The 24,256-nt window shown below is 38.8% G+C and overlaps 1 protein-coding gene across 1 annotated transcript in view; it reads left to right on the top strand.

Moving 5' to 3' along the window:
* The window catches only part of adcy8 (adenylate cyclase 8 (brain)), a 161,631-nt gene that overhangs the window by 108,884 nt on the left and 28,491 nt on the right, over positions 1 to 24,256 (top strand). Inside the window, exons 8-10 of the mRNA XM_034208202.1 lie at positions 7,435 to 7,593; positions 9,027 to 9,297; positions 20,232 to 20,429. Coding sequence (XP_034064093.1) covers positions 7,435 to 7,593; positions 9,027 to 9,297; positions 20,232 to 20,429 — 628 coding nt within the window. The remainder of the gene's footprint in view (positions 1 to 7,434; positions 7,594 to 9,026; positions 9,298 to 20,231; positions 20,430 to 24,256) is intronic.

Genomic DNA, 24,256 nt, shown 5'->3' with positions numbered 1-24,256 from the left:
CACACTACATTAATAAATATGTGTGATATATACATTATATAATTGCTTTCTTACGGCCCGTCTACACTACAGGCATCGAAAAATGCTTGCAACGCTTCACCCATTCATTTGAATGGGGTGACGTACAGTATAAGATTTTTAAACTTCGTCGAACTGCATTGTGGGGAGCATGGCATGGCTTTGCAAGCATCACGAGCATCTATCGGCATCAAAAGTTGAACAATATTCAACTTTTGAGGCTCGATGCTTGGCATCAGCCAATCAAATCCCGCGTTTGCAAATCTGCCAGTATAAGCGCTAGCCAATCAAACGACGTGTATGCTGGGAGAGACTACGCAGGTCATTTCCTCATATTCAAAAAATGGAGGGAAAATTGATTATAGTGGTAGTGAATCATCCGGTGCTGTTTGATCAGTCTCTGTTCATCTACCGGGATACAAACCGGAGGAGCGAGGCATGGAGGGAGGTGGCAGAGACAGTGGGTGAAACTGGTAGGTTTTCGCCTGTTTGGGGATTTTATATCCAGTTTACTTCGTTTTAACATTGCTATTGCTTTGTATGTCGGGGGCGGGAGATTCAGGTGATTGGTTGTTGGTCGCCTTGGGCGCGAGAAATCGCCAAGACTCAGACACACCCAGCTTCAAGATTTTTTGATGCCTGTGTAGACGGGCCGTTAGACACAGCATTATTGAACTACTGCATGTATTTTCTGCAATATCCTTGAATCACAAAATAAGGACACCTGTTCTCTTTCACTGCAAGTCTGAAAGAATTGTATTAAAACCGTATTCCCCCGGAGGAGTCGGACAGCAGAGTGTTATCTGAGCGTTGCCTTATCTCATTTCTCGCTGCAGCAGGTCTGTGATGTGACAGCAGCTCCTCTGCAATGTGCCTCTGGCTGAGTTTCTGCAGAATATCACTAACAAATAATACATCAAATCACAAGGTTATATCACACATCCCATGCATCACTGACACCGCAGAGGAAATGTATTCAGTGATGGCATCATATTTTAGAAAAATAACACAAGAGGGATTTTCATAAGCTCACGGATCATGACACATAACTGAGTGTGTAATCTCCATGTGAGAAAGAAGGATGTGCAGCAGGAATAAAGTCCTCACACACACCACACACACACACACACACACACACACACACACACACACACACACACACACACACACACACACACACACTCACTCACTGACCCGGCGTTCAGACCCCGAGGACATCTCATTTTATTTTCCTCTTTGTGGCATTTTGTCCGCGCTGCCGGAGCGTGACAGAGGAGGAGTGTGATGTTTGGAGGAAGGGGGGATTAGAGGAGGGTAAGCTGTCAGATCTGCACTGTGTTCAGTTTAACTCAATATGCTGAGCGGCTTACAGAAGACCACTTTGTGCTGCAGCCTTCTTCCATATGTGTGCGGACATTTTAATTAAAAAGACAGGATAATACTTAGTAGATACCCGGCTCTGAATCTGGCATGGGACTTTTTGCTGTGTCAACTCTGTCACTTCAATAAAGGCACTGGTAGCCATAGAAACATAAATAAAAACATTATAATAGAAGTTGCAACAGATTGCACTAAAATGTTTGAATAAATAAAACTGAACATCAGCAGGAGAGAACTCTTTAAAGTAGAGACACTACATGTCATGCTGATATACACCTGAACATCAGCAGGAGAGGACTCTTTAAAGTAGAGACACTACATACTGATATACACCTGAACATCAGCAGGAGAGGACTCTTTAAAGTAGAGACACTACATACTGATATACACCTGAACATCAGCAGGAGAGGACTCTTTAAAGTAGAGACACTACATACTGATATACACCTGAACATCAGCAGGAGAGAACTCTTTAAAGTAGAGACACTACATACTGATATACACCTGAACATCAGCAGGAGAGGACTCTTTAAAGTAGAGACACTAGATACTGATATACACCTGAACATCAGCAGGAGAGGACTCTTTAAAGTAGAGACACTACATACTGATATACACCTGAACATCAGCAGGAGAGGACTCTTTAAAGTAGAGACACTACATACTGATATACACCTGAACATCAGCAGGAGAGGACTCTTTAAAGTAGAGACTCTACATACTGATATACACCTGAACATCAGCAGGAGAGGACTCTTTAAAGTAGAGACACTACATACTGATATACACCTGAACATCAGCAGGAGAGGACTCTTTAAAGTAGAGACACTACATACTGAATACACCTGAACATCAGCAGGAGAGGACTCTTTAAAGTAGAGACACTACATACTGAAATACACCTGAACATCAGCAGGAGAGGACTCTTTAAAGTAGAGACACTACATACTGGTATACACCTGAACATCAGCAGGAGAGGACTCTTTAAAGTAGAGACACTACATACTGATATACACCTGAACATCAGCAGGAGAGGACTCTTTAAAGTAGAGACACTACATACTGATATACACCTGAACATCAGCAGGAGAGGACTCTTTAAAGTAGAGACACTACATACTGATATACACCTGAACATCAGCAGGAGAGGACTCTTTAAAGTAGAGACACTACATACTGATATACACTAGGGCTGTGCATCTTCCCTGGTCTCACGATTCGATTCGATTACGATTATCCTGTCAACGATTCGATTCAATTCGATATCCCGATGCATACCAATGCGTTGCATCCTCAATGTTCTATATTACTGCACATGGCTTATTTTTCATCAATGCATACATGCAGTAAATACATATGAACTCTCTTTTTATTATTTAGAAAGTGCTTCAGAAATCAATAACATAAATGTCTTGACATTCATTTATAAACCAAAATAAATTAATTGTATAGGTCTAGCCTCCCTATATCTGTGGGTGAAGTTGTTCCATCCTCAAAAACAAAAAAATAATGCTTCTGCAGTCTAGCTGCAGCTTCTAGCAACGGTCTTCTGTTAAAAAAGGACTCTGAATGTCCTGAATGTGGCATCACACACAGGACTTGAGTCTGAACACAGCAGACAACAGGAGTATTTACAACAGCATATAACAACTAAAATAGTGCATGTGGGTGCACACTTACATTCTCTGTCTTACTGTTACATAAATCCCATGAATGTATGAGACTAAGTTAGCTTCATTATATCTCAGTGATTAAGTGAATAATAAAGTGTCTATCAGGTTACTATCAGCCTGTCACTCATTATTTTCAGGGAGGGGGCGGGGCTTGGAGGAACAGAGGAGACGGTGATCGCGGAAGCTTTTTTCCTCCTGCCTTCACAAACTTTACACACGTATATTCTGAAAATTGCTAGAGGACATTCATACTCTGCAATCCAAGACTTAATTAAATCCACCAAAAACCTGACATGATTGTAACGCGATTATTTTTGAAAAACATAAATCCCTGTGTCTCTGAGCCGCAGCGACACGGAGTGATTCAGAGCGGGTCCTGCTGCTGTTGGTTCTGGACTGGTGTTTTGTGTTGGTGGATAAAGCAGACTGCTCCGTGTTTGGTGTTGCTGTGCCGCTGTCACGTCTGTTCCCTGATCTCTGCGTCACCGACCGATTTGATATTAAAGTGGAAAAAAACGTTATAGTAAAGCCGCGGCCGGAAAATCAGGAAGCAACGTTACTACGCTATACCGATTATCTTTCGTCACTGCATCGAGACCGAATCGTCCACGTCCGCCTGAACATCAGCAGGAGAGGACTCTTTAAAGTAGAGACACACATACTGATATACACCAGAACATCAGCAGGAGAGGACTCTTTAAAGTAGAGACACTACATACTGATATACACCTGAACATCAGCAGGAGAGGACTCTTTAAAGTAGAGACACTACATACTGATATACACCTGAACATCAGCAGAGAGAGGACTCTTTAAAGTAGAGACACTACATACTGATATACACCTGAACATCAGCAGGAGAGGACTCTTTAAAGTAGAGACACTCACTACGATATACACCTGAACATCAGCAGGAGAGGACTCTTTAAAGTAGAGACTACATACTGATAACACCTGAACATCAGCAGGAGAGGACTCTTAAAGTAGAGACACTGCATACTGATATACACCTGAACATCAGCAGGAGAGGACTCTTTAAAGTAGAGACACTACATACTGATATACACCTGAACATCAGCAGGAGAGGACTCTTTAAAGTAGAGACACTACATACTGATAACACCTGAACATCAGCGAGGAGGACTCTTTAAAGTAGAGACACTACATACTGATATACACCTGAACATCAGCAGGAGAGGACTCTTTAAAGTAGAGACACTACATACTGATATACACCTGAACATCAGCAGGAAGGACTCTTTAAAGTAGAGACACTACATACTGATATACACTGAACATCAGCAGGAGAGGACTCTTTAAAGTAGAGACACTACATACTGATATACACCTGAACATCAGCAGGAGAGACTCTTTAAAGTAGAGACACTATACTGATATACACCTGAACATCAGCAGGAGAGGACTCTTTAAAGTAGAGACACATACTGATATACACCTGAACATCAGCAGGAGAGGACTCTTTAAAGTAGAGACACTACATACTGATAACACCTGAACATCAGCAGGAGAGGACTCTTTAAAGTAGAGACACTACATACTGATATACACCTGAACATCAGCAGGAGAGGACTCTTTAAAGTAGAGACACTACATACTGATATACACCTGAACATCAGCAGGAGAGGACTCTTTAAAGTAGAGACACCATACTGATATACACCTGAACATCAGCAGGAGAGGACTCTTTAAAGTAGAGACAGACACTACTGAACATCAGCAGTAAAGAGACAGACACAATAAGGACAGCATAGTAGCTCCTTCCCTAGCATCTAAGAATCAAACGACTCCTATCGTTGGTCATTTCAGCATCTCCCTTCTTGAGATTATTTACCCATAACCCATCAGTGACTTCCTGTCCGTATCACGCGTATCAGTGTCGGCTGTCACCACGCAGTGAAGTCAACACGCCTCAGAACCCTGCGAACATGTTGGTTTTTGCTCCGGGGCTTGTTCTGCTCCAGCAGACTCTGTGGTGTCAGACTGAGGCAGACAGGCGCTCTGAATATTGCATGGCAGCATTTCATAATTCATATCGCCCTTGTGTTTGTAAATGCAGGTTAATTTACTCCCATTTACTATTCTTTTGATGTTTACAAGAGGTAGGGTAATTATCAGTGGAGTGCCTCATTTATCATCACCATGCATATTAAAATGAAATACTGTCTGAGGTCAGATGTGAGTGCAGAGCAGGTGAGACTCTGTATTGTTTGTTTTTAGTCATATTCGCAAGATTAAATCTCCTTTTACACATAGGCCTTTTTTATTGACTTAGATCAACATTAGCAACAAACTTCCCTCGACAAATTGCCTGTTTACAAATCCATTTCTGACTTTTTTCTGGAAACCTTAAAAAAAATCTGAAAATCTGAGAATTCTGTCTCTTTCTTATATTCTGACTTTCTCTGAAAATCTCAAAATTCATAATTTTTTATTGAGGATTATGATTTTTTTTCTAAATCTCAGAATTATGCCTTTTTCTTAAAATTGTGATTTTTTTCTGAAATCTGAGAATTCTTGCATTTTTCTAAAAATCGCAAAATTCTGAGGAAAAATACAGAATTTTGCGATTTTTAGAAAAATGTTTCTGAAAGTATCAGAATGATATTTTTTCTTAAATAATGCGATTATTCTCAAAATCTTATTAATCTTTTTTATTTCAAAACATTTAAAATTATGTCATTTTTCCTGAAAATTCTGAAATATTTCTGAAAATCTGAAAATTCAGATTCTTCTTAAATAATGTGCTTTTTATCAAAATCTCAATATTCTACCTTTTTTTGGGAAACCCTAAATTCATTTTTTTTCTTAAAATTCTGACATTTTCCTGAAAATTTGAAATGTTTTCTCAAAATCCCATAATTCTGCCTTTTTCTCAAATGTAAGACTTTTTTCAGAAAATCTCAAAAATCAGATTTTCTTCTGATAATTCTGATTAATTTTAATTCTGAGATTTTCAGAAAAAGTCAGAATTTAACCTTATTTTTTCTGAAAATCTAACAATTCTTACTTTTTTCTGGAAACCATGAATTCATAATTTTTCTTGAATAATGCCTTTTTTTTCTGAGAATCTCTTTAACCACATTAATCTCAAAATCTCAGAACTCTGACTTTTTTCTCAAAATTCTAACTTTTTTCTCAAAATCTCAGAATTCTTATAGTTTTCTTAAATTCTGCCTATTTCCTCGGATGTGAGACTTTTTAATTCTAAATGATATCAATTAATCTTCATGACTAACTGCAGTTTGACTTAATTCACACCTGTCACACCTGTCACAATCTCCCAGCATGCCTTTCACCTCACACTCATCAGCGCTGTTGTGAAGCATGAAATGAAATGTTTTGTGTGCTCGTTTCTCGCTGAATTAACAGACAATATCTGCGTTGTGTTTTTCGCCAGAGGTCAAACTCATGTGTATTTACATTCTGATTTAAGGCACACACACTCACACTGACCCAGAGTTACCCCTGGCATAGTTTAATCAATATATACATGTTTTATATTCTACTTAAATATACATGTTGATCATTAAATATGCATTTTTACCTTCATATATGATTGCCCCTAACAGTTTACAGATTCATTTGAGTTACATGATATGATTAGGGTTCTATTTTAAGTTTTTTCCACATGTTTTATCATTTATTACACATTTATTATTAATTATCCATCATAGTGAAGCTGTAGAGAGGCTTAGTGGTTCAGTCTGTTTATGTGTCCATGAGCAAGGCACCAAGTCTCAAACGGCTATTGATTAATGATGAGTGTTTTACTTATCCTATTTATTTAAAATGTATTAAAATATAAATTAAAAAAGCTTGAAATACTTTATCCTTACAACTCATAAATCAATACAATATTTAACTAATTAATATCTAAATAAAACGTTCCCAGTTGATTAACTACATGTTTTAATATGTATTAATAATAGGTGTTATATTCATGAATATGTGCGTATTTTAATACATATCCAGAACAACAATTCTGTTTGAAAAACTTGACTTATTGTCCGTAAATGTACCCTTTAAAACAAACAAAAAACAGTATAAATAAAAGAAAGCTAAACAAATAAACAATACAAACAAATCTAGTGTTTTTTGTTGACATACAGGAAGAGAGGAAAACAATTGTATTACTTGATAAATACATAAAAAAATACTTTCAACAGCTCTGAATAAAGTGTTTTTGAATAAAGGTTCCTATGAATGTGTCTTTGATTGATACATGAACAAAGCTTCTGGAGACTGGAGAGCTTGTCGCTACTGAAGTGGAGATTTCTGGCTCAGAATAAGTCTGGGGAATCACGATTAAAATCTAAACACATCTCCATTGTTTCTCCCCCAGATATGTGAGGTCTCGTACGAAACACGACATCGACATGCGGATCGGGATCCACTCGGGCTCGGTGCTGTGCGGCGTGCTGGGCCTCAGGAAGTGGCAGTTTGACGTCTGGTCCTGGGACGTAGACATCGCCAACAAGCTGGAGTCTGGAGGAATCCCCGGGTCAGTAAACACAACAGATTCAGGGCTTATTCTAAAGGCAAGTTTATTTATATAAACACAAGGCAATTCAAAGTGCTTTACAAAAATGAAAGATATTAAGAAATAGTGCAGCAGAAACATTTTAAAAAACAGTCATTTAAAAGCAAAGATAATACAACATGAATAACACAGGTACATGAATAAAAGTTAGAGTGCAGTGTGAGATATGAATAGTTCAATTAAAAGCAGCGGCAAAAAGAAACGTTTTATAAACCAGCAGCAATATTTTGGAATCAGTTCTTTGACAGTAATTTACCTTTTACTTGATTGTTTGCTTTAGAGACACAACGGTACAATTTAGTACGATCATTTCAATAGAGGTTGCTTTTTTAAATGTGAAAATAAATGTGTTTTTTGATGTTTACTTTACATCAAGGTGTCTCTTGGCCAAATGTGTTTTCGCCCTGATGTGGTCTCTCTGAACTCTGGTATATAACAAGGAGGATGAAGCACGGACAGAAGATATCTGAATGTCGGATGATGTTTTGGGTTCACCCGACACATAACAGTCTAGAACGAAAACAAATGTTTTTTTCAAAATTCAGACTTTCTTCCAAAAATCTCAAAATTCGGCCTTTTTCTTGAATTCTGCCTTTTTCTGAAAATTGTGAATTTTTTTATGAAAATCTGAAGATTCTGACTTTTTCTCAAATGTAAGACTTTCTTCCGACAACCTACTGTAAAACGTACTTCTTTTTTTTCTGAACATCTAAGAATTCTGTCACTCTTCCTCAAAATCTGACCCCAAATAATAATACTCTATTGAGATGCTAATGTTGCTATGTGTCTGTTGTCAAGGGTTTTATGGAGTTGTTCTGCTGCCCCCTAGTGGCCAAAAACACTTACTCCACCTTTAAAGCAGGATGTTTTCCATATGCTCAAATTAATCTCAAAATTCTGACTTTTTTTCCAAAAATCTCAGAATAAAATGTTTTCTTAAATGATGCCCTTTTTCTGAAAATGTTGTTATTCTTACTTCTTTATGAAAATCTCAACATTTTGTAATTTTCCCTCAAAATTCAGATTTTTTTCCTCAAAATTCAGGTTTTTTTCCTCAAAATTCAGGTTTTTTTTCCCCAAGATCTCAGAATTGTGCCTTTTTCTCAAATGTAAGACTTTCTTCTGACAGCCTAAAACTTACGTCTTTTTTCTGAATATCTGAGAACTCAAATTGTTCTTAAATAATGCACTTTTTCTGAAAATCTCAATACTCTGACTTTTTCGGGAAACCCTAAATTCAGATTTTTTTCTACGAATTATGAAATGTTCCTCAATTTGGATATTTTTTTTCTCAAAATGTGTTATTTTTTTTACTCCAAATTTGACTTTTTTCGTAAAAATTCTGTCACTTTTCCTCAAAATCTGACTATTGTTTTTTCCCGTCATCTCTCCAGGAGGATCCACATCTCCAAAGCGGCTCTGGACTGTCTGAACGGAGACTACGAGGTGGAGGAGGGCCACGGGAAAGACCGCAACGACTTCCTGCGGCGCCACAACATCGAGACGTTCCTCATCAAGCAGCCGGAGGAGAGCACGCTCAGCCTGCCGGAGGACATCATGAAGGAGGCGTCGAGCTCCTCGGACCGCAGGGCGAGCAGCACCACCTTCAACGAGGCGTCCTGGAGCCCCGAGCTGCCCTTCGACAACATCGTGGGGAAGCAGAACGTAAGTGCCGCCGTAATGCTGTTAACCGCACTGTGGAAACATGTCATCTTGATGGGAAACTTGTTCTGTAACTGAGGATTAAACTGGCATTCAAATTTCACCGTAGGAGTGAAAAAACTGCATTGTGTAGCAAGAAATATGTGACTTCCTCTATCAAAATCAGTCAAACTGAGTGTGTAGGATCCCTCTCAACAATTTCGTTAATTCAAAAATGATCGTATTGGTATAGATAGAAATAGTACCAATGTCTATAACCGCGTCAAAAGCGACGTAACTTGATTTGACGCAAGCACTGATCAAGGTTTTCTGTAACTCTCCAGGGTCCGTTCGCATTGTCTCTTCCATTAACCAGTCTTTAAACACTGCCTTACCGTTCGCTATGATTTGTGTCCTGGTGTGAAATCTTCGTTAGTATATCCTAAAGCTTGTTAGAATATCGTCTGACCAGAAGAGCTTCATTTACTGAAAGCCAAGACTTAGTTTAAAGGCACCCCAGAATGACCATGACAGGAGTTTGTGAAATAAACATTTATCTCACAACGATATCCCACTGATAGAGCGAGTCACATATGGTGTTGAAATCACAATTGTTTGTCCAACTCTTTACCCAAAACAAGTTAAAGGGACACATTTTAATCCTCACTGCAGGATGAGGTGCTTTCTCAAGATGGACGTGTCTTCTTCTTCTCAGTCTGTGTGTCTGTTGTTTTGTCTTCTTCTGTTTGCCTGGGAGTGTGTTTTCTGTGGAGAGATTGTGTGTGAGCTTCACATCGCCTGCCTGTTGGTGAAGCATGATGAACTTCTGATTGTGTGCGACATGAATCCCCTTTTCATTTGTCTGCATTCAATCCACCCCCACAGACTTCATGTTGTTTTCTTTTCTATGGTTGATTTTGGAGGCAGAGTTGATTTTATTTTATCTTCCTGTTATTGAAGGAGTGAGTGAAGGACCTTTGCTCTGTTTTATATTACATTAAAGTGAATATCTTTGGGTTTTGGACTACCAAATAAGGACAATTAATGACGTCACCTCAATCTTGAATGGACCATTTTCATTATAGAGTGGTGCAGTGATGTTGTACATTTATAGCGCTACCCTGAAGTTAGCATCTCCCTGATTCCCTCCACAAAGATCCAATGGGATGTTTTTAATGCTATTTTAGATTATTTCAGAATAAAACACTAAGCTAAAGGTGGCTAAGGTTGGGCTATAAAGGAACTGCAGCACGGTCACATGACTTCACGTCACCACCGCTAAGCTAAAGGTGGCTAAGGTTGGGCTATAAAGGAACTGCAGCACGGTCACATGACTTCACGTCACCACCGCTAAGCTAAAGGCGGCTAAGGTTGGGCTATAAAGGAACTGCAGCACGGTCACATGACTTCACGTCACCACCGCTAAGCTAAAGGAGGCTAATGTTGGGCTATAAAGGACCTACAGCACGGTCACATGACTTCACATCACCACCGCTAAGCTAAAGGAGGCTAATGTTGGGCTATAAGGAACTACAGCACGGTCACATGACTTCACGTCACCACCGCTAAGCTAAAGGTGGCTAATGTTGGGCTTTAAAGGAACTACAGCACGGTCACATGACTTCACGTCACCACCGCTAAGCTAAAGGAGGTTAATGTTGGGCTATAAAGGAACTACAGCACGGTCACATGACTTCACGTCACCACCGCTAAGCTAAAGGAGGCTAATGTTGGGCTATAAAGGAACTGCAGCACGGTCACATGACTTCACGTCACCACCGCTAAGCTAAAGGAGGCTAATGTTGGGCTATAAAGGAACTACACCACGGTCACATGACTTCACGTCACCACCGCTAAGCTAAAGGAGGCTAATGTTGGGCTATAAAGGAACTACAGCACGGTCACGTGACTTCACGTCACCATCGCTAAGCTAAAGGTGGCTAATGTTGGGCTATAAAGGAACTACAGCACGGTCACATGACTTCACGTCACCACCGCTAAGCTAAAGGTGGCTAATGTTGGGCTATAAAGGAACTACAGCACGGTCACATGACTGCACGTCACCACCGCTAAGCTAAAGGCGGCTAATGTTGGGCTATTGAGGAACTACAGCACGATCATATGACTTCACGTCACCACCGCTAAGCTAAAGGCGGCTAAGGTTGGGCGTGATGACGTTTAGTCATCTCATTTAGACATTTTAAATTCACCAGTGTTGTATTTACTGACATATCTTTTTTTTTTCGCAGTACAAAACGTTTGCATTTCTTCAGATTAAATCATATGCACACTGTGAAATCTCTCTCCGATTTCAATGTGACAAATGTCCAGAGCCACAGACCTCTTGTTTCCTGCAGCCTTGCTCTCACAGTGAACTCTGCGTAACCTCCTATGTTTACTGAATATGAGGATAGGATAGCTCCCCGTCTGTCAACAGCTCAAACACTGATGTAACCGTGTGTTCAGAATCAGAGGAATGTTTTTTTCTTTCTGACGAGTGCCACTTCTTTGTCTCAGGCTCATTGAAAGGCTGTCAGGACAGTCATTGCAGAGATTGGCTCTTTGCATATCAAAGGCTTCTGGCAGGAGTTTCTTGTATGTGGTCGCTTGAATCTGAACGGCTCCCTCTCCGGTCAGACAGAGAGGAAAGAAGCAGTTTAGGGCTGCAAAATGAATCCAAATGTTATCAAATCACAGACTAGTGCAATATTCTAATCGAAGGAAGTACAATAAGCTGAATAACGTTGAAATAGCATTTTAAATGGAGCACTGTAGGGATATCCTAGCCTGCAAATCTTATTCTACAGACCTTATAAGATGAGAATAATGAGGCAAAACTAATCAACCCCTCCAGTATTGTACTCGCAATATCAGTCAAAATAACCACAAATGAGAAACGGAAGAAATGTGGAAAAGGAAAGACAGGTTGTGTTTTATAGTTTTTGTTCAAATATGCAAGAGTGTGTAAAGAAATGTCCACTGTTTAAGTCCGGAGGAATCTTAAAAGCACTGAGTGTGAGAACTGTGAATGAAATCCATGCTTTCGGTAATTAGTACAACAATAAATAGGCAAGATTATTATTATCACTTTTCTGTACGCGACAATTCAAAGTGCTTTACAAAACAAATGAAAAGACTTTTTAGGAATAAATACATTAAAAATACATTATACAATTTCACAACAGACATTACAAAGCAAAGATTATAAAATAATAAAAATAAACACCACAGGTAAACAATACATATGTAAGAGGCATACTGTAGTTCGAATATGAGCATCTCAATTAAAAGCAGCGGATGAGATATGTTCATAATAAATAATAGACTTTATACGCAAAGCAGTTTCGTACACAGGTTGCAGCTCAACCTGACAGAAACAAGAGTTCAATAGAGGGAAACAGAAATAAGATTAAAGAAGGCACAGTTACTAACAAATCAATCGAGTGATGAAGCTAAACCTTTTTCCGTCCATCTCACAGAGAACAGCCGACAAAAGGAGCTTTCAAATCTGCAAGGAGATGTTTTTGCTCGATAACAGAAACCGTTTGGGAGTCATTTTCTCCCAAACAACGAACATCTTTAGTCCATATCTAATGCTTTACAAAACTATACTAAAACATTTATGATTTAACATCCATTTTTAAACTGAAGATGGTGATTGTTCTGGTCATCAACAATCCTTTTAATCAACAGTACAGTGACGTTACAGATGCATACTGACGTAGATATTAAAAACGTCCATTAACATCTGGTGGCAGACGTGTAATGAAGCGCATCAGATGACCCGTCTTCTTCACCAGGAAGGGACAGCTCTCTGATAACTGCCGTGAAAGCAGCATTTGTTATCTGCCGCCAACCATTAATCCTCCAATCATCCTGTTTTTTATCGTGAAGCACGCTGATAACGTTGAATAAAAGATATCATATCCTGTCCGTCTCTGCGTTTATGAGAACTCTCGTCTGTCGTTATCAGACGCAGAGGTTGGTTTGAAGGAGGTCTGAGTGGCTCTCTTCTTCTCTTCACTGTGTCACACTGCTTTCACCTCAAAACGAGGTTACGTGTGTTCCCTCTGAAGACCCAGTTACTCAGTGTGTGTGTACGCTGTGAAAGCCAAAAGGAAATGGGTCCATTTGGATATTTACTAACTGGATTTTGGTCTGTTTTGTTGCTGTTTTTCTTTTAGACGTTTGCTTTCATGTCTATTGAAGAAAATCTGTCGAATGGTTAAAATAATAAAAGGTGGCTCGGCTGTTGAAGACACACAGCCTTTAGACTCTTTACCATTTAAAAGTGCCATAACACAGTCACTGACAAATAATACTAAACAACATATTAGATCCAGGTCAGCTCCTGTGCTCCACGTGTAGGTTAGTCACACCACGTGTATTTGAGCTTTTATCATCAAATGAACGAGAAATGGCTCCTTTGACTGACATAAGAAGAATACTGACAAAAAACGTGTTTTATCCACCAGTGCTGACATCGTAGCCCAACTAGTGTTAGACAGAGGTCGGAAGTAACCAAGTACATTTAATCAAGTACTGTACAATGTTGAGATACTTGTACTTTACTAGAGTAACATTTTGAATGCAGGACTTTACTTATAACAGAGTATTCCTACACTCTGGTACTTCTACTTTTACTCAAGTACAAGATCTGAGTACTTCTACTTTTACTCAAGTACAAGATCTGAGTACTTCTACTTTTACTCAAGTACAAGATCTGAGTACTTCTACTTTTACTCAAGTACAAGATCTGAGTACTTCTACTTTTACTCAAGTACAAGATCTGAGTACTTCTACCTTTACTCAAGTATAAGATCTGAGTACTTCTACTTTTACTCAAGTACAAGATCTGAGTACTTCTACTTTTACTCAAGTACAAGATCTGAGTACTTCTACTTTTACTCAAGTACAAGATCTGAGTACTTCTACTTTTACTCAAGTACAAGATCTGAGTACTTCTACTTTTACTCAAGTACAAGATCTGAGTACTTCTACTTTTACTCAAGTACAAGATCTGAGTACTTCTACTTTTACTCAAGTACAAGATCTGAGTACTTCTACTTTTACTCAAGTACAGGATCTGAGTACTTCTACTTTTACTCAAGTACAAGATCTGAGTACTTCTACTTTTACTCAAGTACAAGATTTGAGTACTTCTACTTTTACTCAAGTACAATATTTGAGTACTTCTACTTTTACTCAAGTACAAAATCTGAGTACATCTACTTTTACTCAAGTACAATATTTGAGTACTTTTACTCAAGTACAAGATCTGAGTACTTCTACTTTTACTCAAGTACAATATTTGAGTACTTCTACTTTTACTCAAGTACAAGATCTGAGTACTTCTACTTTTACTCAAGTACAATATTTGAGTACTTCTACTTTTACTCAAGTACAAGATCTGAGTACTTCTACTTTTACTCAAGTACAAGATCTGAGTACTTCTACTTTTACTCAAGTACAATATTTGAGTACTTCTACTTTTACTCAAGTACAAGATCTGAGTACTTCTACTTTTACTCAAGTACAATATTTGAGTACTTCTACTTTTACTCAAGTACAAGATCTGAGTACTTCTACTTTTACTCAAGTACAAGATCTGAGTACTTCTACTTTTACTCAAGTACAAGATCTGAGTACTTCTAGTTTTACTCACGTACAAGATTTGAGTACTTCTAGTTTACTCAAGTACAAGATCTGAGTACTTCTACTTTTACTCAAGTACAAGATCTGAGTACTTCTACTTTTACTCAAGTACAAGATCTGAGTACTTCTAGTTTTACTCAAGTACAATATTTGAGTACTTCTACTTTTACTCAAGTACAAGATCTGAGTACTTCTACTTTTACTCAAGTACAATATGTGAGTACTCCTCCCCCCTCTGCATCAGCACACATACGTCATAAACACCATCTCTAGCTGTCAGTCTATTTATGTGAAAGCTTTTAGTGAAGATTTGAATCTGTCGGTTCTTCCGTATCGAGAAGTCCTTCAGGACCCATGAGTATCTGCATGTACCACAGTAACGTTGTCCTGGCAGTCTGTCCAGTAGTTGTAGAGAAAGTGTTCCAGACCTTTCATTTGCCCCTAAGCGTGTTTGTTGTGTACTACCTGCTCGCAATCTGTTGAAGAGCACCCGTTCCAAACAAGTCATGCATCCGTGAAGTAGAAGTAAATCAGTTGACCAACCATCTGAGACCTGCTGCAGGTCTGATCTCACTGCATCACACCGTCTGATCTACCCACCGACCCCCTGCCTCCTAGCATCATATGGATCATCATATTTCTAAGACACAAATATGGTATGTTATGAATACGTATGATGCATGTAACCCCATACTGCTGCCCCCATACAGCTCGGACATCACACTGAGATGTCAGCAGAGGAAACACATGCGCTTTAGGCTCTGCTCCCTCAGGGACGTGCACGCCGAAAACAATCATGGCCGAACGCCTCAAAACACGTACGATGATGCTAACGTCTTGTTGAGGTTGTAGAAGCAATGAAGCATTAGATTTCTGATACAGAGCTGCTGCACCTTCTATGATCAAAGCGTACTGGATAGGTTTACTCTGCTGCGTATATAAAGAGCATCAGCTGCGGGGACAATGAAGGGATTTCTGTTACTCGTGCTGAATTGTGGTGAGAAGTGCATTCGCTGTAGGTGATATAACGTTTTGAAGGATTTCAAAATAAGGCACTTTGTTGGACCAACAGTAGCATACTGCCGGGACCTGAAATGATTTCCTCATATCGACTCAAGCCAATCTTGTTTCCATTATTCTTTTATTTATATTTTTATCATACATTTTATTGCAACATCTTCAATTTACAACACAGTACAGAAGACAATTCAGGTTGCACAACATTTTGGATTAATTCAATCCCATCCCTCTATCCTACATCCCACCCATCTACCCACCCACTCCATAGCCCCCCCCCCCCCACCCACTCCATAGCCCCCCCCCCCCCCCCCCTCCACCAACCACCGGGGCAACAATATCCCCTCAGGGATAGCATTCTTATTTGGTCAGGAGCTCCTTTACGTTAGATATCAGATCTGTCCACATTAAAATTGTATCAGGTTTTGCATCGTTGATTCTCGCAGAGGTAAGAAATGTTCAAAAAACTCTGAAGCCAGTGAGAACTTGAAATATCGTGAGGAGGTTTCCAACGTTTCCAGCTGCAGTCAAGCCTGTTAGCCAGATTTTGCGAGTTTTCCCCGTAAGAGACCATTATTCAAAGTTATGTCTGTCAAGAAATAGTCTGGCTTTTTATTACCTTAATTAAACGATATGTAACAAGGTAATTTAAACATTCCCACAGATGTATGAAATGTAATAGGCAAATGTATCATGTGGAGATGTACAAAAAAGCCAAACGGAGGTGAACCGTAAACCCAACGGGAAGTCAGCCATTTTGAATTTTACGTGCAATTTTATTTGTATACAGTAAAGCTAATTAGGGAGGATTTCATTTTGGATGGTTGGGGTCAAACAAAAACAGGAACTTCAACAAGCTGTTTGTGAAGCCAAAACTGAAATGTTGAATTATTTGAATAATAGAAATATAATGTTTACCACATGTTAAAGTCAACGGGCTACCCTACGTTTGAAAAATGACGCTAAAGGGGTTCTCAGTGTGTTAAAAAGTGACAAATATTTAGTTTGGGATGAGTTCCAGTGAGAATGTGGTTGTTTAAAACACATGTTGTCCTTTTGGATTGTTGAGTGTTTTTTCTTGTCTATGGCTTCCTGTCCCTCTCAATTTGTCAGTGTCTTGTGATTTGAGAAGCTTTCATTGTTAGTGATTGTTAAACCTACAATTTTCCATAATTTGTAATATCCAGGTGGCTCTGATGAGACTTACATCTGCGCGGAATGACGACAAAGTAAAATATCCGGTGTTCATGATTCATGCGAGAACATCGACTCTGTGTGAAAATGAACCTTTAATGATGTCAGGATGATGGATGTCATTCGCTTCAGTGTTACATTAGGCGAGACGAGGTGAAACGTTTGATTGGCCGGAGTCGTATTTCTCACACACATCATCACACACTTTTCTCACAGTCCCTTTAATGGCTGCAGGCTCTATAGCGCTCTGACACTCTGAATGCTAATTTGTCAGAAGATGGCAATGACTCTGATCCTCAAGTAGGATCTACTCTTAGCGCTTGTCTTGAACGAATGTGAATTCGCTGCAGCAGGACCTCAATATGACTTCCTTTTAGATTACACCCCATGGACAACACTAGTGCTGCGTCTCTATTGGCCTAATTCTCTGTTGATCTGTGATTGGTCCGCCGCTTAGAGATGTCCCGCCCATAAGCCTATCACGTACAATGTGTTGGAGCGCTAGCCAATAGAAGCGTGAGTGTTACATAGTGATGTTACTGGAGGTAATCAAGGGAGTCCAATGGAGGCGTTTAGAGGTGGTGCGAGAGAAAGCACAGGAAGCCCCAGATTGATTATCATAAGAGGAAATAGGAAGGGTATATTTCAAGTTTGTTACTATATACAGTAAGTTATTGGGCTTAGATTTGTTAGAACCTATTTTCAAATGTAATTGACTGAATGTATTGTAAAGTGGGCTTATTAACACATGAACACTACTGTGTAATATATGTTTACAGATATATTTAATAAGTACAATACAAGAAAAGCTCAAGTTTCATTTGTGGGCCGTATTCAATTGTACTTTTTGAATTTGCTGAGGGCCGATTCAAAATGTCCCGCAGGCCGCATTTGGCCCCCGGGCCGTAGTTTGGACACCCCTGGTTTAATAGCTAATGGACAACACTAGGGCTTTTTATCTTTAAGCTCAATGAGTACAGACACATTTCTGCCGTAGTTGATCACGTAGAGAATCATTGTACATGCTTTTACTATGAGAGTTAACCTATCGAGCCCACGGTCCTTTCTTGGAAAAGTGAGATTTAAACTGTCCTCTTCACGTTACTGAGAAGCAAACAACACCATTGAGTGAAAGTGAAACATCTGGTAATGAAGGGGTCTCCAAACAATGGTCTACTTTGTTATAGTTTATAGTTCTCTAACCATCACTAAGTGCTTATCGTGCCTCAGTTAGCCCCAACCTGAAGGTAACAGTCATGTGTTAACATTGTGTTGTTCTGCTGACAGGAAGCTCAGATATTGATCTATTTGGGAGGCAATAGAGCGGAGCAGGGATGACGTATTTACCCGGAAGTCAGCGGCTGGTTCCCTCGACAAAAAGCAACAGGATTTCTCCACAGGATTTAGGAAAAGAGCTGGAAATAAGGTCTGTGGAAAACGAACCTGTTTGATAAATGGACGTTTTGTTCAGCCGGATAATCTCCACATGTCTTCCCTACTTTTATAATGTTCGAATCATAAATCTAATCGAAGCTAAATGCTAACGTTATGCTATAAAGGAACTACAGCGAGTCCAGCAGCACGACTTCAACGTCACGCCGACTTCAGATCCATATTCAAACACACAGATTCTAGATGGAACGAGTTGAAGCGTTTGTTTGAACACTCTGCAGGAGGCAGGGACTTGCTCTCAAGCAGAACAGAAACTAACTTAGAGGAGTGTTCACGTGTTCGGCGTAATGACGTACAACGGCCTCCACGACTTCTGTAGTCCTATTCAGCCACTTGGTAACAACCATCGTTTCTCAGACACGTCCACTCTTCAGAAATCACCAGTGGGGTCACTGCTGATGATTTAATGTAGAACAAAACGTGACCCGTCTCTTCGATGTGTCTCAACCGTCTCAACCACAGACCTTAGTTCCAGCTATCCCATTGGCTCTGAGACGAGGGGAACAGGAAGTGGTGACATGCTGACTCACTTCCTGGTTTAGGACTCGTCACTGCACCACTCTGACACATGACCTACTGTATGTTTCCCAATAAAGGTTGGAGGATACATTTGTGGTTTTCTTGAGATTGGTAATCCCCCAACATTGAGATACGTGTTTTGTTGCTGTTGTGTTCAAGGACTCAGTTGCCTTTTCTATAGTCAGATAATTAAACTTAGACGTCAAACAATAACCAACCATCGTCCTCCGTGAGACAATAATATGAATCTGGTCTTTTCTTCTAATACAAAGGTGGTTTTTCAGTCAAAGATGATGGAGCACCCTTTATTGTACCAAGCCAAGCAATAATTACAACCTCTGATTAAATACATAACCTCAGTGTCATACAAGCGAAAAACTGATTGCTATTTTGCACCAAACGGTAAATCCAAGTCTTTTTACACTAAACGATTTGTTATTTCCAACAACAGAAGATTATGACCTTTGTATTGGTATATAGCCGTCAGCACAGTCCTTTTTAAAGATGAATACAAATGTTGTTGAGTTTATTATTTATTGTCATTTTGAGAGAATGGCCGAGAAGTGTTGAGGTGGTAAATTCAAACCTGGGGAGACTCTTGTAAACCAAATCATCTTTTGTCATTCAATACATGTACAACATTGTTAATTAAAGTGTTTACATTCTGTCATGTTTGAGGACATACAGCTCCTCAATGAGGGCCCAGATTATACGAACATGATTGTTTTCTCATCATTCACTTTCCAATGATTAATGTGATTAGATTAATATGTTATTATAATTGATTTATTTGAGTGTATTTGTCCGGATGTGTAGCATCTAAGCTGTGTTTCCCATGCTTTCTTCATCTGGTTTGTGTATTCATTCACAGCCCTTCCTTTTTCCATGCTCATAAATTACATTTTAATAATACCGTGTGCATAATTACACGCTTTGTCCCCACTGACATGGAGAGAATGAGAGATGCATGACTTGTCCGACAGCGAGCGTTTGCTCTTCCCTTTCTTCCCGTGCCTTGATTTGATTTTAATGAATGTTTTTCTTTCTCATTTTGTAACGTGAATGAAATCAAGAGGGGGGACAAGCAGGTTCATTTTATGTGCATGTGCTTCCCCCCCTAGACTCTGGCTGCCCTAACGAGAAATTCGATAAATCTGCTTCCAAACCATCTCGCACAAGCTTTGCATGTCCACTCGGGTCCTGAGGAAATTAACAAGCGAATAGAGAACGCCATCGACTTACGGAGTGGCGATAAGTTGAGAAGAGAGCATATCAAGCCTTTCTCACTGATGTTTAAAGACTGCAGCCTGGAAGAGAAGGTAGCTGGGGTTTTAGACGGATTCCTGTTTTTATTTCTCTCTCCCTCCTCATATCTATTCCTAGACGGAGATATTCAGGAGCTAAACAAGATCCAATATTGCTCTTTTTCCTATCATGAGTAAGCTAAAGGCACTTGAGATACAAATAGTCCCAGTCAGTTTTTTCCTCCATTTGGTCAAGAAGAGTATGGAGTCTGAAGAGTGCCATTACAAATAATAAACAGTTTTTAATTATAGCTAGTAAATAACTTGATGCATGCATACAAAAGACCATTTTAAATTCAATTTAAAAGAAAGGCAGATTAATATAATGATGCTCGATTTGACATTTATTTATAACGATTTATAAACTCTTCCAATAAAAAAACGATCTATTAAACAAGTTTATTTTATTTATTTATTTGTATTTGTTACGTAATCAGTTTATTGAAGGAATATTTTTTAAAGATTTTACTTTTCAAAGCTTACGAACTGCATCGCACGGTCTTTCAAATCTCATGGAGTCTCCATCCATTAAAATGGTCCTCCTGAGGAAGAAAGAGGTGCATTTGCAACCTCTTAAAAAGGACATGACTTGACTTTATCTTTAATATTTTAATGCATGCTTCTTAGTTAACATTAAGCTGCCTTTGGCTCTTTGCTTGCTGTAACAAAAGCAAATGTCCCCTCTGTGCGACGAGTAAAGGTGTTCTGATTCAAGAATACATGTCATTGTATTGTACATCTTAATTGGTTGTCGAGGTATAATGAATGATGTAGTCGTTCCACTTCAGGCTTCATACTCGTGTTCAAGAATTAAAACAACCAAACTAAAGAAGAACGTCTTATAAGTTATTAACATGGTTATACTCTATGGTTCAATTGGGAAATTCTGTTTCGACCAGCATGGAGCAGTCAGCTTGGCGAAACATGGAATATTCGCAACGCTGATTAGTTTTTCCAAGATTGAAGAACGTCCTTCAGTTTACTCATGACCAAACGTCCATGGACCTGTTACCCTTTAACAAGCTTCACTACTTTTTTCTTTGACAGAAAATCATTGCATTCACAAAAGAAAATAAGATTTCTGTATTGTACTTGCTACGAGACATCATTACTAGAATACTGCTCCTATTTCCTATAGTATTACTTCAAAATCTAGAGTATTAATGAACTATTACTCATCAATCATACCCTAGTTTTAAATAGACAATATTTTCCTTCACATATAATCAAGATGAACTGCCTTAGCACATAGCTGAAAGGTCAACCAATACCAACAAACCCAAATAACCTTATTTCAGATTCTACTTACAAAGATACCTAAAATATCAGGTGACATTTATGGTGAAAAAAAAAAATAGGACAAAACAACGAAAGTATTTCCATTTAGTTAATTTAGTCTGACTAGATATTTAGATAATCTTCAATGGCAAACGACAACAAGCTGTTCAATAATGTGGAATACAATATTGTCAGAATGGGGAACTTTGGGGATTTCAAATTCTCTAAAGATACATACAATATCAGGCAAATATTTAAAAATAGGACACATTTTTAAAAATAGGGCAAATGTTTCAAAAATGGGGCAAAACAATGAGAACATTTCCATTTAGTCCATATAGTCCAGAGTTTGACAAAACATGGAGATAATCTTCAATGAAAAGCTATAACAACCTGTTAAATACTGTGATATAGAAAATATATAATAGTGTCACTATAGTTAACAAGATAAAGTAACTTGAGGGGTGGTGGTGGCGAAGTCCATAGGGACTTGGCTTGATAACTGGAAGGTCACCAGTTCAAGTTCCGGCAAGACCAAGTGCTACCGAGGTGTCCCTGAGCCAGGCACCGTTCCCTACACTGCTCCCCGGGCGCCGTTCAAAATGGCAGCACACTGCTCCTAACACTAGGTTGGGTCAAATGCAGAGAAACAATTTCCCCACGAGGATTAATAAAGTATATCAAATCAAATGATGGGAAATCAAAGGATCTAGTTTTAGACCTTTACTTGCTTTGATTCCTCTGTGGTTTGAAGGCAAGGAAAAACACACACTGTAATTGTGTTAATTTACAGCTGAAATGTTGGCTGTCAACAGTTGATAACATGTTAAATTGGAAAAGTTGTTTCCATAGGAAGACATTTCTAAATGGAAATGTTAAATGTACTCATGTATGTGGAAGTCATAGTGACAGGAAAATGGGTCAGAAGGTATTTTTCTTTGGTGAATGCAATGCACTTCCCTAGATTGTAATCCCCTTTCCTCCCATTTTTGAAAGCTCACCTTTGCCTTTGAGTTTATTTCTTTGCTTCCCTTTGAATCCCAAGCCATGTTTAAAACCTTTCTAAGAACGTTTCTTTCTTTTTTTTTGGTTGACCTCTTCAGTAAGTGTGCATTTGTACTTTTTATTTCTGCCAAAGTTGAAGCATCCTCTTGATAATTTCCCAGCATCCGTTGAGAAAGAGACAGAGCGAGGACGGGGCAGCGAGGACGGGGCAGCGAGGGGGTTTAAAATTGAGGAAAAAAAAGTGACAAAAGATGACATGTCCGAAAAAGAAAAAGGGAAAAAAAGACATTAGAAAATATTGAAGAAAAAGACAGTAGAACAAATTAATAAAGACGACAGTCAACTAAACTATTAAGAAACGGACCGACATGTCGAAAAAAGTTAAGAAAAAGACAGTAGAAAAAATTGAAAGAACGACAGTCGAGAAAAATGAAAACAATGACAGTCAAAAATAGTGACCAAAAAAACAGACCAAAAAAGTGAAAAATATGACATGTCACAAAGAGTGACACAAAAGAAAGTCGACACAAAGTGAAAAAGATTACGTCTAATAAAATGTTCCAAAAAATTCCAAGTCGGACCTCTAAGAAACCGACATGTGGAAAAAAAGTGAACAAAATGAAAAGTCCGGAACTGTTGATAAAGTGAAAAAAAGACAGTAGAAAATATTGAAGAAAAAGACAGTACACACAATTAATAAAAACTTCATTCAAAAAAATTACAAAAAAAGACGGAAAAAGATTAAAAAAAGACAGTAGAAAAAGTGAAAGAACGACAGTCGAGAAAAATGAAAACAATGTCCAAAAAAACCGACCAAAGAAGTGAAAGTCCAAAAAAGTGAGTCCTATTTTTGGTCCAGACTGGTGACTCATTAATCTAGAGAGTCTTGCAGAACATCAGTGCTGCTGCCTACATTACAACAGATGGTTTGATTTATCTCAATATATCCAATTACTTCGTTCAAGTACATATTCTCCTCCAGCTAATTTACTAAAACGTTAAACCATTTCTTCAACATCTGGCCAGGGACATCTAATCCTTTCCAATGTTCCCTTTGGGCGAACTCTGGTTTGTTTTGCATGATACCAACAAAACCTTCACAAAGCATCAATGCAATTGGTAGAAGTACAACGCTATTGCTAACGCTATAAACAATCACGTCAATGTCGCCGCAATTTAGGAAATCCACCCTATTGCGAGGAAGTAAAAGGCAGGAAGTAAAGGCAGACCAGTCTCACTGTGTTAGCAACCCCCTTTTTTTGGACATGTAAAAGCTTCAAAATGCACAAAAGAAGGTAAATCCCACATCTCTAAAGCTTTAATGACCAAAGACTTCTAACCAAAAACCAATTGACTTGGAGATAAGGGAACAGGAAGTGTTAAAAATATCGTATCCCGGTTTCAATACTCGTACAGCACTCTAGTTCTGCTATTTTAAGGTAAACCAATGTAGTAGTGTAGGAAAAGTATCAAGTGTTAAAAACCTCAACCTTACAGCCGCAGAGTTGCTCGGGCTCTAAACCTTGTATAAAGTCTTTATCTAACATTTCAAAAATCCA

The sequence above is a fragment of the Gymnodraco acuticeps genome, unplaced genomic scaffold, assembly GCF_902827175.1.
Source record: "Gymnodraco acuticeps unplaced genomic scaffold, fGymAcu1.1, whole genome shotgun sequence".
NCBI classification, from domain to species: domain Eukaryota; kingdom Metazoa; phylum Chordata; class Actinopteri; order Perciformes; family Bathydraconidae; genus Gymnodraco; species Gymnodraco acuticeps.
This window is presented reverse-complemented; position numbering and strand designations above follow the sequence as displayed.